Source organism: Molothrus aeneus, chromosome 1, assembly GCF_037042795.1.
Source record: "Molothrus aeneus isolate 106 chromosome 1, BPBGC_Maene_1.0, whole genome shotgun sequence".
In the NCBI taxonomy this organism is placed as follows: Eukaryota; Metazoa; Chordata; class Aves; order Passeriformes; family Icteridae; genus Molothrus; species Molothrus aeneus.
In genome coordinates, this window is record NC_089646.1 from 38,729,708 (window position 1) to 38,751,943 (window position 22,236).

The 22,236-nt window shown below is 39.4% G+C and overlaps 1 protein-coding gene across 4 annotated transcripts in view; it reads left to right on the forward strand.

The window, feature by feature from the left end:
• Positions 1 to 22,236, forward strand: part of LOC136559846 (ubiquitin-conjugating enzyme E2 E1) — a 45,406-nt gene that overhangs the window by 22,070 nt on the left and 1,100 nt on the right. For all 4 annotated transcript variants that reach the window (XM_066555302.1, XM_066555273.1, XM_066555283.1 and 1 more), the window contains 2 exons: positions 14,405 to 14,537; positions 21,503 to 21,650. In XM_066555302.1, coding sequence (XP_066411399.1) covers positions 14,405 to 14,537; positions 21,503 to 21,650 — 281 coding nt within the window. The remainder of the gene's footprint in view (positions 1 to 14,404; positions 14,538 to 21,502; positions 21,651 to 22,236) is intronic.

Genomic DNA, 22,236 nt, shown 5'->3' on the forward strand with positions numbered 1-22,236 from the left:
TGTCTGATCAGGTTGCAAGGGAATGCCTACGGAAATGACCTACAAAGTGAGCAATAGAATCCAAAGACATATAAATGATTAATACCTACACAGAGCAGAAGCCAGGGTGTTGATTAAACTTGAGTGTGCTGTAATGAGTGAAATCACTATATTTCTGTAAAGGAAGTGATGATGGTAGCAAGTTCTTTACCATGGCTTGCCTTTTTAATAAGTGGCACTTCAGGTTACAGAATTAATTCCACAGAGTGTAAAAATATCAGGAGTGAAGAAGGAAATATGTTAAAAGGCTAGACTATTATAGTTGACATTTGTGCCTGCAAATCTCAGCAGGACTTTAAACTACACAGTTTCTACATGTTGGGACTAGGGAGGAGAAATATCTTGATATGCTAAAGATTAAAAAAAAAAAATGCAACAAACCCTTCCAAAAAAACCCAAACCCAAAACCACATAACAGAAAAACCCAACACAAACCCACATCTGTAGATTCAGAGAGAAAAGAAAAAGGTTGTTGAGCAAAAAGTAATAGAAACAAAAATTAGAAATACCTAGGCTTTGGTCAAAATATTCCTGGCCTCCAAATTCTCATATTGGGAGTGTAGGAAAGGTAACTTGAATAAATAATGAGATTTTAAACAGAAGAACCTTAAATTTTTTCCTGTAGAGGAGTTCAGCTCTCTGTAAAGCTCTGTGCTTTCCTTATAAGGTTCTGCTCTTCTGTAATTACCTATAAACTGGTGTCAGTTTAATGACAGAAGCAAAGCTTGTTTCTTGTTTTGAAGATGCCCAGCAGTAGCATTGATTGATAACAAACTTTTGACTTTACTCTTCCATAAAAAATACAGTATTTTGTATTTTCATGAGATGCAGGTGCAACAAGGATGCTTTAAAAAATGTTCTTTGCTGACAGTGGGAATTAGGAATGCCATAATTACTGACTGGGCTAAGTGTGATGAAGCAACCTCCCAATCCAAGTGCTCTGCAGTGATCTGGCTTTTGCAGTTGCTGCTGGTGTTTTGGGGGGGGGTTTGCTGGATTCCCAAGAGATTTCTGTGCCCTGCATTGCATATGATTTAGTTCTGTTGAACTTGATAGAATTTTGTCATTGACTTCAGCTAGCCCAAACTGATAGAGAAGTACTTGCTTTTAGAAGCATACAAATGTGTGTTTACAGGATAGACCTTTAACAATGAGCAGTTTGCCACAAACTTTGAAGTAGGGAAACTTACTCTTTACTGGCCTAGTGCTCACTGGAGGCATTATCACCTATGGTGATAAGTTTGATAAGTTTCCCCATTTTGAAAAAAAGATTGTGTGAATGAGAAAAAAGCTAAATTCAAATACATACAGAGTAATGGCTCATCTATCAGCTTCTGTGGAATGCTGTCCATTTTATCTAAAAGAGTGTATTGGAGGAGTAAGCACATTTTGGAGAGGAAAGATGAAATTTATTTTAAAAAAGGAACTGGAGGAACTTCTCACGTGAAGACACAGGGATTGCTTCCTTAAGAAAAAAACCCTGAAAAACCAAATCTACAAACATAGCATTTACAGAATCACAGAATATGCTGAGTTGGAAGGGACTCACAAGGATCATCAAGTCCAACTCCTGACCCTGCAAAGCTCCATCCTCAAGGATAACACCATGTGTCCAACAGTATTGTCCAAACACTTCTTGAACTCTATCAGGCTTGGTGCTGGGACCTGCTCCCTGGGACGCCTGAGCCTTTTTCCTCATTTTTTTAACCTCAAGAGAAAATACAGATGAAGGGTTTTTCCTCTTCTAAGACAAGAACAAAGGCCTATGGAATGGGATTAAAAAAGTGAAACTTAATTTGTTCACTTTTTACAGAACAAAATGGGTCATAGGGGTTCCATGCTGTATTACATTACTGAAAGCAGGAATTAAGCAAGCCTCAAAAAGTCTCAAGCTTCTATAGGGTGCAAAATCAGACAGAATTGCTGCAGCTGATTCATAATACTGATTTCAGAAGGGAAACATGGATGCCTGGTGTTGAGGCTCAAGCAGTTACTGCTGAGGGTGTTGTTATGGTAGAGGAAAACAGAAAACTTGGCAGAAACCTTCTGATGGCTATCTCTGACCCATTTGACACTGGAAGCCAGTGAGATACGAGGTGTTAAACTAGGTGGACTTCAGATCAGATCCAGCCTGATGGATCTATATTTCTTTCGATAAGGTACTAGATAAAATTTGCACTTGACCTGTTATGAAAATCTTTGGAGTTATACTATTTCCAGTATACTAATGTGTGAACTGAACTTTATTTTAACATTGTTCTATAGGAGGAAAAATGTATTTAGAAAAAAAACCTTTGTAAGTCAAGTTACAAAAAGATTTGTGTTGCATGAAACACACACCTAAATATATATATGTGTGTGTTTATATATTAAAAAAGACACTATTAAGAGTGATTTCTAAAAGTATTTTCTGTTATATTTTTGTCAAATTAGTATGTCTCTCAGTGAATTGAGTCTTAAAGCACAAAACAAGGACTCACTTTGGTGTTTCACTTCAGTATTTAAGGTTGACTTTACCTGATCAGATTTCAAGTTTGTAGTATCATTAACTCATGGTTAGAAAGTTGCATGACTTTTGTGTATATTTATGTAGATTGAATTAAAAAATCTTATTAATTATCCTTTAATATTGGTTAGTTTGCTAATCTGTTAATGATACTGTCGTGGGGATGATTTTTTTGTGAGTGATGTGTTCCACTCTTCTGACACTTACAAACTCAGCAGAAGAGAGTTATTTTCAGCTATTTTACCTTAATTGGAAAAAACTTGGCTCATCATAACCTGTAGCTACATTTGATTAAGAAGCCAATGTATTTTTTTAGAAAAATAGAATAAGTCACTTTTAATGATGGGAATGTCAGCTGCCTTTGGAAATTGTCTATTCTCACTAATTTGTTAAGAAGGCTGTTTGTGTGTACTCTGAGTTTTATTTACTGGCCTTTCTGAACTGAGGTCTTGACATAGAAAGTTAAATGAAGAAATACCTCCTTATTATTTTATCTTGAAAGTTCAGGTGGGGTTATCTAGACTGGATGAGAAATTTTCCAACATAGTGTAAATAGTGTAAATATATTTACATTGTAAATGTATTGCTGTTTGAACATCTTTATTTCACTACAAGAAATACTTGAAATGCCTTTCAGTAAGAAAAATCAAATGAATGCATCTGGGGTGACTGGAAACAAATCACTTTTCTTTGTGCTTAGAGAGATTTTCCCTACCTTCATACCTGAAAACCCTGCAATTTGTAGCTAGTGAGAAATTTATTTCTCTTATGTTGTTATGTATGGAAAATTGCATCAAGCATGGGTATTAAGGCTGGCAGTTCTTCCAGGTGTTTTGCCATACCACTGTGTGCTATTATGCCGTTTTCATATTTGTGCCTAATTAGAAGCAACATGTTCAGTTAGTGTTCAGAAACTTAATAGTGTAATATTAGGTGCAAACTGCTCATCTATCTCTGTGTCAGTTCTGCAGTTTCCTTGGCATTATGGAAATGGTTATAGCATAACAAAAGCAAGGCTCAGCTCTCAAAACATACGCCTAATCTTGTCACTCTTGCTTCAAAGTGTAACTTGCAACAATACTGAGGTTAAAAGGTTAGAAAATGTATGCTGTTCTCTGCCTCTAAGACACTTGCATGTTTCTGTGAGGCATGCTCTCCTCCTTCTGCCTGTACAATAGAAAACCTCTTGCTAGAACTATTACCATTTCAATTTTACCACCATCTAATGAAGAAATGTGTATTTTAGACCCTCTTTTGTGTATTTCTTGGATTGCACCAGAAGTTTGTGGGGAAAATGTCTTCCTTTTTTAATGACTAGAAAAGCCTCCATGGCAACATACATGAAGTATTATTTAACATGATTGATTTCAGATAATATAAGAATGAATTTAGCATGTTTTTTTTTTCTTCATGGCACCAAAAAGTTTAAATTTAGTTTAAAATAAAGATGTCAATGATCAGCTCAAGAAGTAAATTCCTAAGCCATGTGGGACCAGGAGTGATGTTGAGGAGGATGTCTGAATTTCTTGTGCTCCCTAGCAATTCCCTGCTCCCTGCCTGCTGTTGTTCTCTGTCAGCAGAATTTAACTGCCACACATGGGAGTTGTCTTTCAGCTTATTAAATTGTTGCTAGGTCATCTGTCTTTGGTGGAAATCAGGGAGGAGAAGACACCAAGTGTTGGCTTGTGTGAATGTAACATGTTTTTCATAAAATGCGTAAGTGACATAATGCCCTAACTTGAAACTATTATTGCTTGTCACTTCATTGCTTCATTGTCATTAATGTTTCCTTACATTTGGGACATTTGGACATTTCCAAATAAAAGGGTCATGAAGTAAAGCTATTGGGAAGTTCGAAATTCATCTATGAATTTTTTTGCAATGCATGGTGAAGTTGCTTAATATCGATTGCCAAATAGGGTTCTGAAGAAAAAAAGATCATTTGTGAAGGTCTATATTTGTTCTTCAAGTTAAGGCATGCAAGTTGGCCAGAAAACTGGATACGTCATTTAAGAGCACTGCTTAGTCCTCTTGTGGCTCCTAATGAGGATTAAATTTAATGTTCCTAATACTTTGAAAACAAAAAAAACCCCAAAATTAGGAAAGGTACTGCCACCTGTTTTGGCTGTCCTTTATGCATGTGAATCTGCTGTAGAAAAATCAAAGTTCTGGTTTTCTTATTAAATTTCTCTATACGTTTTTGGAGGTTTTTTGAAGTTTTTTCTCTCTAACCAGCTTCGAAATATTTGTATCTACTACACTGAATGTTGGCTAGCTATTGTGACTGGCTCATGTTATTAATGGGAACAACTTGCAGTGGTATATAAACAATTTTTAGTGGCTGCTATGTAGTTGGCTGGCAGCTGTGCTGTATTACAGTATAGGTAATCTTGTTTTACTTCAAGCAAACTCTCTTCTTAGATTTGTTTCTAGTCTGTGCATGCCAGAGTTTCAAAACTCAAAGACAGTGTTTTCAAATTACTTTACTTTTCTGCCAGGTAATTTTGATAGTTTAGAACTGTAAAAACCAGGAAAAAATTTCTCTCTGGGTAGTACAGTATAATTGAGAATATTTTGTTGTTTTGAGAAGAGTAACCAAATTTTGAGCTGTTACTGACTGTTTTGTGTATTTTTACTGTTAGCATCCACAGTGAAACAGGTTCATCAAATGCAGTGATCTTGATTTATTTTGTGAGTGGCAAGGAAAGGAGGTTTAATGTAGGCAAAGGAGAAGAGGAAGACATCAAGATTAGACTCTTTTTTTTTTCTATCTTTTATGTATCTTTAAGATATGTCCTTCAAGACATACTGTATTTTGTTCCTGAGCATAATGTTATCAGTATCAGCCTTGGTATGCTGATGGGAAGCAATATAAAGATGTGAAGCCAAGATAATGGGATGGCCCGTTTCTCTGGTTAAGTGATGTTGACTCTACTTATCATACATCTGGTGGGAAGGGGACTCTTTGTTGATTGGCTGATGGATTCTTCTAATTTGTAACATGTTTTTTAGGGTGAGTAGGTTGGTAGGTAGGTAGATGATGGGACAGTTTAGGAGCATGTGGTACAGGAACAGGTTTTTTTCCCTTAGCTTATGTTCTCTTGAAAACTTAGAAGTTGCATATAAACTAGTAATCTTAAAATACTATTTCATCTGTTCCTAGTACAGACTTTAAGCAGAATTCCTCCATTCACTGCAAGAGAGATGGTAGTGTATCTCTAGTCTGGAAAGGTATTGGCTCCTCTCTTTCAAGTAGCCCTTTTCCTCCCCATGGAAGTAAGAAAGTTATCTGAAGGAGGCAGTTGGGTGAAGCCTCAAGAACCTTGTCTTTATTAGTGTGAGGAAGCTCGGGAGTCTTGTTTGCTTTCAATTTTCGGCACAGCAGAGGTATCTTGCCAGTTGTTATATAGCATCTTTAACTTTCTGGGGCTGTTTTTTTCAAGGTGGTTTGTAGCTGACATTGCCCTTTCAATTTAATTTGTTTAAGATATATATTTCTTGATCTACAGAATTATAATTAAATCAATAGGGCAAATGGATGATAAAGTCCAAAATAAACAGTCCACTCTGTTAGCTTGGTGCTGGATAGGTAGGCTTATGTAATAGGTGGGATTCTCTTTTTTTTTTTTTCCTTGACAGGGCAAGCAACTTGTGAAGAGACAGAAGTGTCCAGATCATGTGGGTTCAAATTTGTTACTTTTACAATTGATGTAGTACAGGGCTCCTAAATGTTTATGATGTACTGGGGAGTTTTATCTGTTTAGTGAGATCACCTTCCATATTCTCACACTGGTGGGAATAGCACAGGAGATGGACATGATAGACAGAAACACAGATGTAGGTCCCAGCTTGATTCTGGAATGGCAGGTTAATTGTAGTAAACTTCTATTTTCCTTAATGGATAAAGCACAGTATTTAGGAAAGAGCCCTGTTATCACTCAGTGTAGCACCTCTAGAGCTTATGGAGGGGAAGGGGATAGTATTGAACTGTTTAGCTGTCAGAGAGGGTAGTTTCCTTTCCATGTATGAAGAACCTACTATATCCCAGTAGGTGCCAGGAGGAACTAGATTTGCTTTCTTTTCAGGAATATACCACATTTGAGATTAGTGAGACAAGAACTTTCATATTTATCAGTAATATTGATTGTCTTTTATTTGTCTTTAATTATAGGTCTGTCAATTTGATTCTAGGCAACCAGTTTAGGGTATGCTTGCTTTATGCAGCCATTAAAGTTGCAGAAATAAATAGGTTCACTAGTTATATTTCTACACCAATTTCCAAAAACCTGTTGGAATATGAAGATGCCCCCTAAAAATGGTGTAGTTGAAGAAATAGTGCATTTGTGAAACTGCCTGGTTTTGCTTACTAACTGTAAATTACATATCTGTGCTATAAATACATAAATAATTTGGAAATGAGGTCTGATGATGTGTAATAATTTCTGTTTCCATGTTGGTAGTTGATGGTCAACAGACAAATGGCAGGAAGGAAACTGATTTAAAAATAACATGAGGTTATGTTGGCAGACCTCAGATTCTACCATCACATTTCTTGTCATTTTAAATGAGAAATTTCTTATTGTTAGGTGGGTCAGATTCTGTGTTACTCTTTCCCAATTTGTTTCATTGTTTCTTATACCAAGTATTATTTAATGGGATGTGTAAGGTCACATTTAAGCTGGGACATTTTAATTTATTTAATTTTTGTTCACAGCCTCAAACTAAATAGATGAGGAGAAAAGAAAAAGATTTGCATATAGTGAAAATAATTTCATTCATTACTTAGTCTGGCATTTTCTGTGTTTCTGTACTGTACATACTAAAGTCTCAGACTTACAGAAACAGCCTTTCTGCAGTCATGTTTGACACTGAAAATGTTCCTACATATATGTAGTGGGACAAACTTCCAGTACTTTGCAGTAGAGAAGGCTACAAAGAAGCCACTGGAAAGAAAAACTGAAACCCTTGAGAACTGAGCAGGCTGGATTTACTTTCAATTTTGGAACCAATGTTAAATGGATTAATTTCTCTTGAACCTTTTTATAAGGACTCGCTCCTAAATTGGAGTGATTATTGTTAAACTAAATAGAGCTGCAGCACACTCCTGAGAATATCCCAAGTCTCTTCCTGACCTCCCTGAGGCCAAAACTGAGATTTTATTTTAAATCTTTGGAGCCTGGTTTAAAAATCAAACTCTGCAGTGCAATTGTGTAAGAGGGTTGGCCTTTTCACCAGGTAGCTTAGTAGTAACTTCTCAGTAATCTTTTTCAGAGACCGAAATATTTCAGGTAAAAGTCCTAAACTTGCAAGTACCCCATGGCATTTCTGTTCCTATTGTAATAGAAAAAATAATGAGATCTTGGCTGTGGTAACTCTTGGTTGTTGTGTGATCTTATTGCCAAGTATTTTTAATATAAATTGGAAATGTAGTCATTTTTTTTTAATATTCCCACAAAGAAATCCCCGTGATCAGTTTTCCTTGAAGTCCCATAAATCCTTGCATTACACCTTATCAGCTCCATTATCAGAGCTATTTAGTTATTTCGTTCCTTTTTTAACCTAGTAAGAAAGTAATTCACTGCACCATTTATCCTCCAGCTTAAGCTTTGTGCAATTGTTCAAACCTTCCTAATTTTACATTAGGCTGATACTTAAGGGAAAAGCTTTCCCAGATGTTAAAACAGAAATTTTGTGTATGAAATGCAGAGAAGAATGATATTATCTCTAACTCTGTTGGAAATGTGGTGGGATTTTTAAGGCACTTATGCTCATGCAATAATATTGTGACTGCATTTTAAATTGAAGACAGAAAACACAATACATTCAATGACTTACAAAAATAATAATATTTACACCTTTGTACTGGAGAACCATATTCCTGAATATGAATTAGAAGGAGAATTAAGTTCTATTTTCAAAACTTTGTGTTTGGGTTGCTGTAGCAATATTATGTTCCATCTTCACTCACTTACCTCTCTACCTCCCTTGCTCCCTTCTTATGTTTTAACTAAAGCTGGCTGCAGCTTTTTCTCTTGCTGTCTTTTCCCTCTCATTGAGCCTGCAGGAATTTCACCTGATATGAATCCATCATTTTTATGTTAACTCAGAGGAGCAGCTTGGTTGTGTGTAATGACAGTGGGCAAAAATTGCTGCTGATTCACGTAGGCACGTGGTAATTCAGTAAGTTACCTTTAATTTACCACAGTTGCCCAGGAGTGTTTTCTTGTGTTGTGATTTTTTTTTTTCCTTTATTTTCCTTTAATTTCCATTCTTTGACTTAAAAATGAGAGGCATCTCACTTTTAAACTCCTTTGCCAAAAAAATAGTAATTAAATGGATGGCCCCGGGTATCCTTTTAATTGCTTCTGTTTTGTCTATTTGGATTTCTTCCTAATAACTGTGTAATGTCTTAATGCTTATTTTATAATTGAAAAACCTTTGTAAATTGTGTACACAGGTCTTTGGATTGTATTGTAGCAGGCTTGGCATAGTGGGGTCCTGCCTATGAATGGAGTGTCTCAATGCTATAGTAATCACAATAATAATAATAATAGATTTTGGTTGCTAAAGCATGTGCAGAAGGTGACAATTTATTTCTAAAATTAGAACTGTGCATTAATATGAAGGTTTTGAAGTGAAGTTTGGGCCAAAGGATTAGCTGCATTTTGTTTTGTGGGTTTTCACTCTGTCCTTCAACACACCAATTTTAAGACAGCTTGCTTAGAGATCTGTAGAGCAAAATTTCTTTGAATGGAGGATTTGGTGTTTTCAATGGCTAAGATGGATGAGCTGTCCTGCTTCTTTATAAAGGTGGCACCTGCCTCCCCCAGTGATCCAGTATTTCTGGGGTGCTTTTCCATTCTCTCCACTGGATTCAGCTTAACAATATAAGTGAGGAAGTTCAAGGGTGGCCCCACCCAGTGGGCTCTGAGAAAAGAAAGTGTATTTACCCCGAGGTCAGGAGTGGGGTCAGAAAAATCAAGGTGCAACAGAACTTCATGTGAGAATAATGCGCTACCTCCCTGGCAGCCAAAACTTCTGATGTGTTCTAGGCTTACATCTTTGGAGAAGAAAATACAGGGGAAAAAAAAAGGGAGTGGGGAAAGAAAAGGGACTTCTAACAGTCAGCTGTTTCCTAAAGCTGCCTAGTAAGTCCATAACTAAGATGCACTTCCATGTTCAGCCATTAACTGTTTCTTACTAGAAAACAAAGCAACAGCAAAAAAAAAAAAATATGCTGCTGTCAGTTTGTAATGTGAAGTTTTACTTTAGAGATCATTAGATTCTCTGCCACCTTGAAATTCCCATGAGGCATTAGTATGTTGTTTGCTTTCTGATTTGAGCTATGTCCCTTGGAAAAGGTCATGTCTGCAGTGTTTTTAGAATTTATGTTTATTTTCCCCAAGTGTGCAACTTCAAAACAGCTTAGCTACTAGCATCAGACTCTTCATGTTTAGGGCGAAATAGCCTCAAAAATAGCACCTAGGGATATGGAGTAGTTGGTGTATGAGTTCATGGGTTTGTTACTTGCAATTTTACCTGAAATATATTGCAGGTTTTCATTAGGTGTTATTTCGTTCATCATACCAGGGAATTGCTCTTCTTCTCATCATGCTGACGAATAGCAGTCTGTGGCACTTCTAAACTACTCTGCTAAATTATTTAGCTTTTAAAAGGAATATGTGCTGCTTTGGTATATCAGGGTATTAACATAGTGTTTGTAGCATCAGCTATTTTGATTTATCACTGCAGTGATCTGCTATTGTGTCTTCTCTATCTCAAAGAAGAGAAATTAAACTATTTGCTAGTCTGAATTTTCACTAAAGGGAGCACTTACATTGTCATTGGTCAACTCCTAGAAAGGACCAGGTAGCTTCTAAATGAACTAGCATGTTTACATAAGCAATGGACTCTTACTGAGTCATTCTCCTGGAAAGTACCATCACTGTGTTCCCAAGGGTTTTCATACATTAGCTGTATGTGGTGAATGCCAAAAAGTCCTGCCTTCCCTTGTGGCATAGGCATATTTTGAGTGATTTGCCCAGGATGCCAGGGCAGAGGAGGAAGCTGACTTTGTGTGTGCAAAATATCAGGGTAGTATCCTGTATTGCAGACCTGTGGTAGAGGTTATATCTGGCAGGCTTAATACAAAAAAGCTACAGGCTGGGTGTTTTTGCAGACTTTCAGTCATTTCAGCTTTTTCCATTTGTGGAAGTGTGTCTGTGTGTCTGTGTGTGTGTCTTCTCCATGAGCACTGAATCTCTGAGACAGAGTTCTGTGTTTACAGTTGCTCAGTAAGCAAGGCATCTGCAGCTAATTTGCCTAGGCATCGTTCTGCTCCCCAGCCTCTGCTCCAGGCATTTCTAATTTACCTGTTGGATTTTTAAGTTGGGAAAGAAAATGGCGTCTGCCAGCAAAGAGAGGCAGAGCAAGATCAGGTTTTTCCAAAGCAGCACAATGCTGGTTAGGACTTGGCCCTTGCAGGCCTTTGAGCTTGGTCTCACTTGCGCTCTTTTTCTCTGCCTTGGGTTTACCAGGAGGTAATGCCTTGCATTTTCCTGCTTCTAGACTTGGAAAATTAGATATTCCTTGAACAATACCTTGGCTCTGGGAGGTTTCCCAAGGAGTGTTTCTGTCATAACATCAATCTGGGGGATAAGCTAGCATCACTGGTAACAATCAGGATCAGTTGTTACAGTGAGTGCAGTGCATCTTCACAGAATATATCACAGTTTTTCCAAGAGAGATCTCAGTTGCACTGAAGTGTAACACATGCTGCTTGATAGGATAATAATGGGTTGGGATCTTTTCAGTTTTCTTTCGGAGTCATTTTTCACTCTGAATTGCTGGTCTTTTATTCATTTCTTTCTTTGGAAGTGAAGAGGTTGTGGGCTGCTGAGTTAATACAGAAAGTTGTTGCTCACGTACTCTCATCTTGCAGTGGAAACAATTTCTATTTAATTGGTTAAAATTGTCTTCCTAGTGGTCATATGTTGGACAGCTTTAAAGCGTTGTATTAGTAGATCTGGACACTTAATTTCAACAGTGGTGACACATATCAGGCAAGGTGACAGCTGTGCCAGTGAGCCCTGTGTCCATGCATCAGTGAATTTCTTTTTGAAGCACATAATTGCAAGGATTTTAAACAAAGAATGTAATCTTTAGCCTTTGACAGTTTCCATATCGCCACCAATAGTTAATGCCACTGTTCTTACACTGTGGTCAAGTATTGTCACTTTTCTATTATTCACTAGGTCTTCATGAGCTGTTTGATATTACTAATCCTAAGTTAAATCTAAGCAGTATCATACTTGAAGCTGACCTGCATCATCCTCTTTCAGTCTTTCTAAGACATCAATGTTAATGTGTAAAAGTTGGACATGCACAGCTATTTTACGCTGTTAATTGAATTATGAAAAGCTTAAAAGGAAAGCTTAGCACATCATTGTTAAAGCCTACTGATGTCTTACAAAGATGTTGCACTCTTAATATGGCAGTATATTACTTGTGTGCAGTGATAGCTCTAATTGGAAACCTATTAGGATACAAGAGATTTCTAAGACTATTACTAATGATAATATATTTTTTAAGTCTGTGGGAGTTTTTTATTGATGGTCCCTTGGGCTGAAGCTGGAAATAAAATGCAAAATGTTGAAATATTTCTCATTGGCTCAGAGGGGTGTACTCAGTGCTAATGGCACATCACATTTCCTGAGTGCTGAAGTGCTCTCCGTTGGCAGTTCTGGCGATATAAATTCCAGCAGTAAATCGGTGCTAACGAAGTTCAAGTACCTGTTCCCGTTCGGTAGCTCCACCTTTAGGGGAGGGAGGGGGGGAGAGGATGATTGCCGACGCAACTTGCCGTAATGACAGTGTGTCAGTAGGTTGCTAATAGGTACATAAAGAGGTGATTCCTTAGAGCAGTGCCTAAGGGTGCCCCAGAGAGTCCTTTTCAGTAAGTTTGCACAGTTAAGTTGGTGTCTTTCCAGAGCCAGAGCTTCCCTCGAAATACAACACTTTTCCAGTCTAATGCACAAGTGGTAGCTGGAGAGTACTGAGTGCCCAAATATATGGACCTGAATAGGACAGGGACAAGTCATAAAGGTGGAGTGGGATGCCAGGAGTGTTCAGGATGGAATGGCTTTTACTTTAATTTAATACCGATCTTGAGCTGTGCGGGGTTTTGTGTTTTGGAGAGAAAAATCTTTCCCTTGTGGCTGGTGCATCATTTGCAGAGAATCTGTCTACTGCTTTCCTTTCCCTAGAATCATGCTTTTAGTCATAACTTCACCACTGTTGAATTATCTAGCACCAACATATTGTGAAATTGTATTATTAGGTTAATCTGGAAAAAAAAAATGTTAGGTTTGATAACAGAGTTAATTCCCTTTCTCTCTCCTGATTCCCCTGCTGTCAAGAAGATGTTCACCAGTACTGGGAAGAGCAGGGGAAAAAAATGTCTCTGATCACTGTTGACAATTTATGTTCTTGCAATTGTATTTCTGTTTGTAACATCGTTATTAACACTTAGTGATTACTCTGGTTTCCTGCATGTTAATCAAATGCACATTGTCATGTGTATACTGAATTTATTGTATTGCCTTCCCTCTCACAGCAGTAATACTGCTCTGTGATTATTATAATATGAAAAGAGCCTGGTTTTTACCTTCTGTCTTAGAGGAGCCTTGTTAAAAGAAGGAAGAAAGAAGAGCAAGGCTAGTTTTCATTGTATTAGGAACATTAAGATCCATCCCCTTCAGAACAAGGGGAGATTTCTGAAACCATGGTACATCCATGATGGAAAAAGCTGTGTCAGCACCTCCTGTTATGCAAATGCTTTTCCAGCTCTGGCATCTTACAAACAAAATGCTACCATTGCAGTACAAAAGGGAAGAGCCAGCAAAGGAGTCCTACACCATTAATAGAAATAATTATAATATAATATATATATATATATATATATAATTATATATATAATAATTATAATATAATATATAAATAATAATAATTAGAAATACTCAGTGACATATGGCACACTACTGAGAGCAAGTGTCTGAGGATATCAGTAAAACTAATTTTACCAAGCAGGCATTTGATCTCTGCAACACCTTTAGTTTGTACTGCTTATAGTGACACGCTGGCAGGTTAGGCAGAATCTCAAATAAGCAGAGCTAATTTGAGAAAGTGCTTTTTTAATTTGGCACAGTGATTTTAATTCCCCCTAAAAAACACAGTTCCACAGTGCAAGCAATATCAACAGGATAAGATCATGTGCAGTAAAATTATAAAAGTGTAGAAAATTTTAACATTGCAGAGCATCATCATTAATTTGGCTTCCTTCAATTATACTATGAGCCTTTGTTTAACAATAATGCAGGATATATTTTAATTTTAAAGAACACACAAGATTCATAAAATGAACATAAATCCTTAATTTGTTTCGTATGGTCTTTAACGTGGTACAGTTTTATTAAGACTGAGATGGAAGAGCCATTTCTGAAATACAGTAGGAAATTGTTCTTTGAAACTTAGCTCTTTTATTGTATTGATAGTGTAGTATGTTTAGGAGTAGTTCTGGGCAATGCTGCTCTTGTAACTATCAAGAGAGAGAAAATGGAAACCATACCCCACCTCTAGTTTCTCAGCTTTGCTAAACAGTCTGGAACACTGATAATTTCAGGTAAGATCTCTGAGTGTTTGAAAGCATTCAATCTTCTTTTAATCCCTGTCTCTACTTCAGATGGTGTATGAAGAGTAACACTGAAATATTTATTCCATATCATACTTGAAGAATGTAAGAAGTCATATTTATTTGAGCTGTGATAGTATTTCTAAATTATTTTGTTTTTTATCTCTTAGTGCTGGCCCCAAAGGTGATAACATCTATGAATGGAGATCAACCATTCTAGGACCTCCAGGTTCAGTCTATGAGGGAGGTGTTTTCTTCCTTGACATCACATTTACCCCAGAATATCCCTTCAAGCCTCCAAAGGTAAGAGACCTGTAGCTAACATCTTAAACATGAATAGCATGCAGTGGTAATGGAACACAGCCCATTTGAAATCCACTCTTATTAAGAACAAACTTAAGCTAATTTTAGACATTACAGGAGTTTCTATTAGCTAATGTTAACAACTTTTCCAGTCCTCTTGATAATTATCCTAGAGCTTGACTTCTTTCTTCCTGCTTCTGTTTATAAGAAGTCCTAAGCATTTAGTGCAAGCATTAGGACAGGACTGAGAAACTGAAAAGTAAATAAACTTGAGAAGAGGAGAAATGCTACAAATACTTATTTCTCAAACAGGTCAGGTTCTGTAAGCATAAGTTACATGTGTTTTGGCCACCAAACTAGTATTTAATTTTCCAGTTTTGTTGTACACTCGTATTGTTCACCTATTTGTACAGTAATAAACTTTCTGTAGGTGTGTTATATTTGTGAAGCTCTTACATTCCAGTGTTGTTGTGTTCCAGTGCTCTAAGGCAAATACCAGTGCAAGTGAACGTTATCCAGTGATTCCAATACATGACCACAGGAAAAGTGTTGGGTTACAAGAGGTGCTTGTGCATACACTTGGTGTTTGTCTTGTATCCGAAAGCATTTATGTGCATGTTAAAATTTCTACTTAAAAGTTGTTTGATGAGATAAATGCCAGTGACTGCACCATCTTTCAGACTTAGGTCTAGTCTGCACCAGAAAGGACTTCTTCAGGCCATCATCCATCTCAACAGAGCAATACTAGTTACTTACAAAAGGCAAATTAATACAAGCTTACCAAATTAAGGAAATTATTTGCCTGTTCTTGCTTCACTTCTGGTAGAAGATCCTTACATTTTACCTCTAAGATAGGGCTCCAATTCACAAACAGTATGTTCTGCCTTGGGACATCTCTAGTGCTTTTCTGCTGACATCTGGCCATCTCTTTTTGGAGATTCTCTGACATTCTCAGATGGTTCTCATGTCAGAATTTAATTCACTTTCGAGTAGTTTGTTTGTTTGTTTTTTGTTTGGGGATTTTTTTTTTAATCTGCTAAATAATTTGTTGTCCAACCAACTGTATGCAATTTACTATGTTGTGAGCCCAGTAAGCATTTAAAGAGGGATCTTTTGCTTTTCCATGTGTGCTTTGTTACACCTTTGCATTCTATGCTACAGGTCAGAAGCATTTATCAGCCCAGGCTTGTTCAGACTTATCATAGAATCCTGGAATGGTTTGGGTTGGAAGTGGCCTTAAAGATCATGTAGTTCCAACCTCCTTACTGTGGGAAGATACACCTTCCACTAGACCATGTTGCTGAAAGCTCTATCCAACATGGCCTTGAACATTTCCAGGGATAGAGCAGCCCCAGCTTTTCTGAGCAACCTATTTTAGTGCCTCACCATTCTCACAATAAGGGATTTCCTCCTAATATCTCATCTAAATTAACCCTTTTTCATTTTAAGACCATGACTCCTTGTCCATGCCCTTGTAGAGAGTCCCTCTCCAGCTCTCCTGTGGGCCACTTTAGGTATTGGAAGGCTTCTCTAAAGTCTCTCTAAAACCTTCTCTTCTCCAGGCTGAACAAGCCCAACTCTCTCAACCTCTTCATAGGAGAGGTGCTCCAACCTTTTGATTGTCTTGATGGCCCTCTTCTGGACTCACTCCAACAGGTCCATTTCCTTCTTGTGTTGGGGCCCCAGAGCTGGATGCCACACTTCAGGTGGGGTCTCACAAGTGCTTGTGATTGCCAGACAGGTACAAGGACCTTGCACATGGGCTCATTGAACTTCATGAGTTCACAGGCCCACCTCTCTCTGTTCCTTCTAGGCTGCCTGTCTTTGCTTCCAGTTTCTGTACAGTTCCTTTGTGTGTTTGAATTTGTCCAGGAGCTCCTTGTTCATCCATGCAGGCTCCTTCCCCTTCTCTGACAGATGGATCCCATCAGTGCCCAGCAGACCAGCTTTCCCAAGCAAGTTCCATGGTCTAAGTAGCCAATCCTCAGCTGTGGCACCAGTCCCATAACCATTTGTTGGTTTGCTAGATTTGACTAGCCCTTTTGAACCCTTTCCCTTGGACCAGGAGGATTGATGAAAAAACTATCCATGCTCCAGAGTCCTTTCTTGTCCCTCCCAGGACTGCCTTATTTGCCTTTAGTGCCTTTTCTGATGGGATGAGTGTTTTCAATCTCAGAGCAGCAAAGTGGTTCTGTGGGGACACCTCAGTCTTTGGAGGGATGTCTCTTCCTGCAGGTCCTTGCCATGGCAAGCTTCCATTCTTCTGCATTATTGGCCCCCCTCCATTCCCTGTGTGCTGGTGGGAGTTTCTGGCTCTTTGGCCATAGGATGTGGGTCCAGTGCAGTTTGGAACCAGCTCTAACTCTTCCTCAGCAGCCCTGATGCCACACATGCTTCTCACTGCCTCCTACAGCTCAGCCAGCTGCTGCAGGAGGTTTTCCACCTGGGCAGCACCTTTTACAGGCAGGCCTGCTGGCTGTCCTGCCCAGGAGAAAGGTCTCTACACTGCAGTCTGAGATCCACTCTGCAGCCTCTCCCTTCAGCAGCTCCATCTGGGTAGAAGGATCTGCCACAGGCAGGGTAGATGGTGCAAATGGCCCAGCCAGAGTTGCAGCCCTTGCTCTCAGATGTGTTCCCACCATGCTGCTTCAAGGTCAAGTAGCATGCCTTGCAAGACCATGCTGTAAGTGCCAGAGCTACTGAGACAGTCCTGTATGCTAAATTCCCCCATGCAGAACCAAATTAGCAGTTATGTCATTCCAGCTCAGCCCTGCTTTCTGCTCAGTGCTTCTGACTGAGATCACTTTATCTTTGCATCTAAACCCTCACCCAGATGAAAAGAAGGGTGGGATTAAAGCACCAAACAGATAGGTACCACCTGCTGACAACTTAAAAGATGAGTTTAGTGGTGATTCACTGTATTGGAGCAGTTTCATTTAAATGGAGTTTTTTATCTAGCAAAGTCCAAGTCAGTTTACAAACCACATGTAGGCATGGAAGTAAAATATGTGTAACTTTAGTCTCACTGAGATGATATATAGGAGAAAGCATGGTGGTGCTATAATAGAACACACTTTTTCTACTTGGACACTTCAGGTTGAAATGGAGAACCATCCTTTGAGAACCAAAGATTCTCCTGTATTAAAATCTACACTAGTGTTAATCAGTGGTAATGTGGAAAATATGATTATCATATCGCTCCTGCTTTATTCCTGCTATTTTGTTGATTTCAGACTGTCCAACTACTTGCAGTAGAGAGTAAATACTGTCTGTGGATCATGTTTAAGTGGTAGGCTAATATAATTACAGTAGCCTTCTGTAAGTGCCTTTTAGGGCAAGAAATAAAGAAACAGCTAATTGAAACAAAACCCAGTGTATATCACTTTGATGACAAGCACTCACAGAACAGTAGAGTCATGTTAAAATAGAGTAGAATGTCATTTTAAAAGCCTTGATCTCTGAAAAGATGAAGCTCTGTAAGGAAAAAGGAATTGCAACCCTTGAATCTTCCTTGGTAAGTCCTGTGAGACCAGTGGAAGAAAACCTCTGTGAGTCTTTGGTAACTCCTGTGAGGACAGTTCCTGCCATGGTGGGCTGCCAATGGTGAAGTGCCTGCCGTTGAACACATTTCATAACCTGAAACTAAAATGCCATTAAAGAATTTACTTTCTTAAATAAACTTAGGTGAAAATGGTCATCCTGGCAAGCTTCCAAGCCCTCAGGAATATGTGTGAGAGAAGGTGTTGAGGCATAAACACTGACAAATGCAGTGTGGTTGATGAGCATCTTAGAGATGTGTGATGAAGGATATACAGGTGTAGCCTTTGAGGATTGGGTCTAGCTCCAGCTGAGGGCTTGATTTAGTACGTTGGACTGAATGTTTTTGGAGAGGATGTTCCTGAAGGAGAGCCAAAAGACTGTGTTAGAAGTGGTATTTAAATTCCTGTGAGGATATTAAGAGGGGCTGCACTACTGTGCTTGAGGTTGGAGAAATGAAAGATCTTAAAATTTGACTTGGAAATGCATTGCACGGTACAAGGAACTTCAGTGGGAGAAATCTGATACAGGGACAGATACTCTCTTTCATGTCCTAAATATCTATAATGGAGTTCTTTTGCTTTTAATTGAGCATTCTACACAGCACCTTGAAAATGTTAGTGTTAATCTGTTCTCTGCTTTTTAAGTTTTCTCATTTTGTGTTGTATTCTGGTTTTGCCTATGTTTCAGATAGCAAATGAGTCAGGCACGTGCTGGGTGTGCCTGTATTTAGGAGAATCCAGTAAACAAGTATAATTAGACTTTAAGAGTTCAGTATTAGTACTATTACAATGAACATTTTCCCAAGAGTTACATTATAGTTGGGTTTGATTTCATTTACTGAGGTGAAAACAGTAGCTTGTGTTGACCTGGGGTGTGTGCTTTGATCATTTGTATTAATAACCTCTAACCACTTCCTTCCACCCACTCCTATTCTGCTGCTTGTGTAAATTAACCTCTGCTATCACTTCAGGGTAAGGTTGAGATTAGCTTCTTTTATGTCTTTTCAAAAGCTGTGCTTAAGTCCATGTAGTTACTGCATTAATGTAATCTCAGGTGGGACATTTCCAAAGGACTGTTCAGTTACACTATATTTTTCTGCTATTCCACATGCTGTTCTCTTCACTACCTTCCAAGTAACTCAGTTTCTTTTGATTTTGGTCTGAATGTACTAGGTTGATGTGAGGGTTTTTTTCCTCTTAAGGGTGTAATGAGCATTTACTTTAAATATTTTTGTTTGCTTTCAAGCGAGCCTCCAGTTTCTCCCTCTTCCAGTTCCATTTGCTTTCCCTGCACTGCTGGCTTTTGTGCCATCAGCTAAAATCATAAATGGCAAACAGCTGGACTACGCGTGTCTAACACCATCCTATTTCTGAGTTGCTGCTAAAGTGAAAACAAACTTAGATTTTTTTCCACAGTGCTTGGTAGAGTTCTTCTAACTGGAGAAAACTGCTTTCAGTGCCATACATATATCCCTTAAGGATTGTATCTTGAGGTGTGTTAAGGAACCAGGCTGGTCTGCAAGTATATGGGAGTCTTCTTTCATTTTCACTTTCCCCTCCTTTATGAAAAATAACTTAAAAATAAATCTTACTCTTTAACGCAAACAGCATTCATGCTTTGTTATCAGTTATTAGTCAACTGGACTGAGAGACTGTCTACAGAGTATTTAGCTTTTGTGCTGAGAATCACGATTAACAACTTTCTGTCTTTACAAATTAGACCTATGTTAATTTGGTTCTTATTATATTAGCTTGGAAATACTCCATGCTTCCCCTTCTGGAAGTGTTCAAACTGTCAAAATGGTTACGTCACTTACAGTTAGAAACCTTCTTGGAAGGAGCCCAAAGGTGCAGGTCAAACACAGAAATACTGAGCAAGCAGCAGGGCTGGGCTGAGGGCAGCTCAGGAACCCGAGGCAGAGCCATTGCCAGCAACTGCCAATGCCACAAAGGTGTTTGCCCTGAGCAGTGTGGGCTGGGACAGGTAGGGCACAGGCAGATCCGCCCTCTGCTCAGGCTGGTGCACGTGGACTTACACATGACTGCAGGGAGTAATTGCTGCCTTTCCTCCGAAGATTAGATGATCTGGGAAACAAAGGTCATTTAGGCTTCTTGTCTGCTATACCTCCAAGGCTCCCTAGGTAGAAAGCATCTGGAGTTCTTGGTTTTGGAGTGGCAGCTTTTTGCAGAAGGTGTGGGAGGGTAACACATCTCTGCTCTCTTGCAGTCGTTTTGCTGTTTCCCCCATAATGTGCAAACGTGCAGGGATTTGGGGTTTCCTTTGTTTGCTTCCTGTTTTAATCCAAAATCCAAGCAGCTCACAAGTAAAGCGTAAAATCTCCCCAAGCATGCAGTGTGGGTGTCTCCTGTGTGACAAGTAACCGCTTTTGCAAGTCCAAAAATAGCCCATGTGCTCTGTGCATTGGGAGCATTCTTGGAAACACTGCATGGATTCAGTGCACGGGTACATGCCAGTCACCAGGCTTCTGTAGCTGTCACCCCACCCTGTGCCTACTCGCCAGGCCTGTGAGAGCGAGGGTCACAGGCAATTTTTTGCATCAGAAAGGCAGCAGAAAAAATGAGGATTGACTGGCAAGTTTTATGTGTGGGCTGGTCCCATCTCAAGAGAAAGCACTGGTGTGTTCTTGTCATACCACACACTTACCAAGTGTGTTTTGCAAATATTCCTGTGACCTCTAAACAGACAATAATATTTCTAGGTGTGGATAGCTGACAAATTTTGAAGATTTAGGACATGAACCCACCAGCTCATATTCCTAATCCTAATTATTCATGCTCATAATCCTAATCCATGTAAATTGCACCAAATTTGTTGTCGCTGTTCACTCAGTGAGTCAGGGTAAGGTCTCTCTGCAGGTCCCATGGTGTTCTGAGCACGGCTCCTGGTGCTTGTGTTTCCCTTTTGGATAGCTTCTGTGGCAAGCTGCCTAGCTCAGTCACATCCTGAAAATAAGTAAATCTAACTAACTTCTCCTATTGCTGAGCCTCTTAGAAGTGATGGAAGCTGTGATTCCAAGTGCCTTGGCCTGTCTGGAGGATTTTACAAATCCTTGGGAGTCCAGAAGGAGAAAACTGCTGGTGTTAAGGCCCTGGGCCCTTTTGTCACTGGGAACAAAAAGACAAAAATTAAAAAAAAAAAAAAAAAAAAAAAAAGGTGGGAAAAAAAAATTAAACCCACCGCGACCTGGGTTTTGCGTTGACCGTGGAGGTCGGCTCCTGAGACTGTTGCTCATTCCTGTTCTAAACCCGGCTCTTTCTTGTTTCTGCCGCGAGAGGGCGGCGGCGGCGCGGGGAGCCCGGCGTGGCTCAGCCCGGGGCCCGGCGCTGCCTCGCTCGGGGCTGCTGCCCCGTCCCTCCCCACAGCCTGTGGCACCCCGGCGCACCCCTCACACCCCTCTCTTGCAGGTAACCTTCCGGACAAGGATCTACCACTGCAACATTAACAGCCAAGGCGTCATCTGCCTGGACATTTTAAAAGACAACTGGAGTCCAGCGTTAACCATTTCTAAAGTTCTCCTCTCCATCTGCTCCCTCCTCACAGACTGTAACCCCGGTAAGTCCACCTGCGCCTTGCATTCCTCCCAGCACCTAAACAATGTGGCCCTCCTCACTCCATTGGTACGGCCAGCTCAGCTCATGCCTCCGGTGGTAGAGCACATTTCCCTCTTCGGGGCAGTCAGAGAGGGGCTGGAGGCGGTGGAGGGAGATATCAGCCTGCTGTTCACTGCTCCTCAGGCTGGCCCATGGGGAAACAAGCGATCCTCCTGCACATGAAAACTCCTTCCCCTTCCAAACGCAGCCTTTGCTGCTCTGTAGGGCTGCAGTAAATCAGTAACGGAGCTTGAAGAGCCACAAACAACTCTGAAAACGGGGTTGACCCTTTACTTTCCATCATCCATTTAAAAGAAGTGGCCAACTATGCCACAGGTGGTCATCACTGCTGCTCTAACCCAACCACTGTCCACGCGAGTTAAGAGGAATATGTCTTCACTTCCAAAGTCATTTTACAGGTTGCATTTTTATATGTCTAAAGAGGGGAGAAAGGCCAGATCTCACAGTGTCCTAAACTTGTTGTACTAAACCCCTTCTTGAGATTTCATCTTTTCTAGAAGGCAGCTTTACATTGTTTACAAGTACTT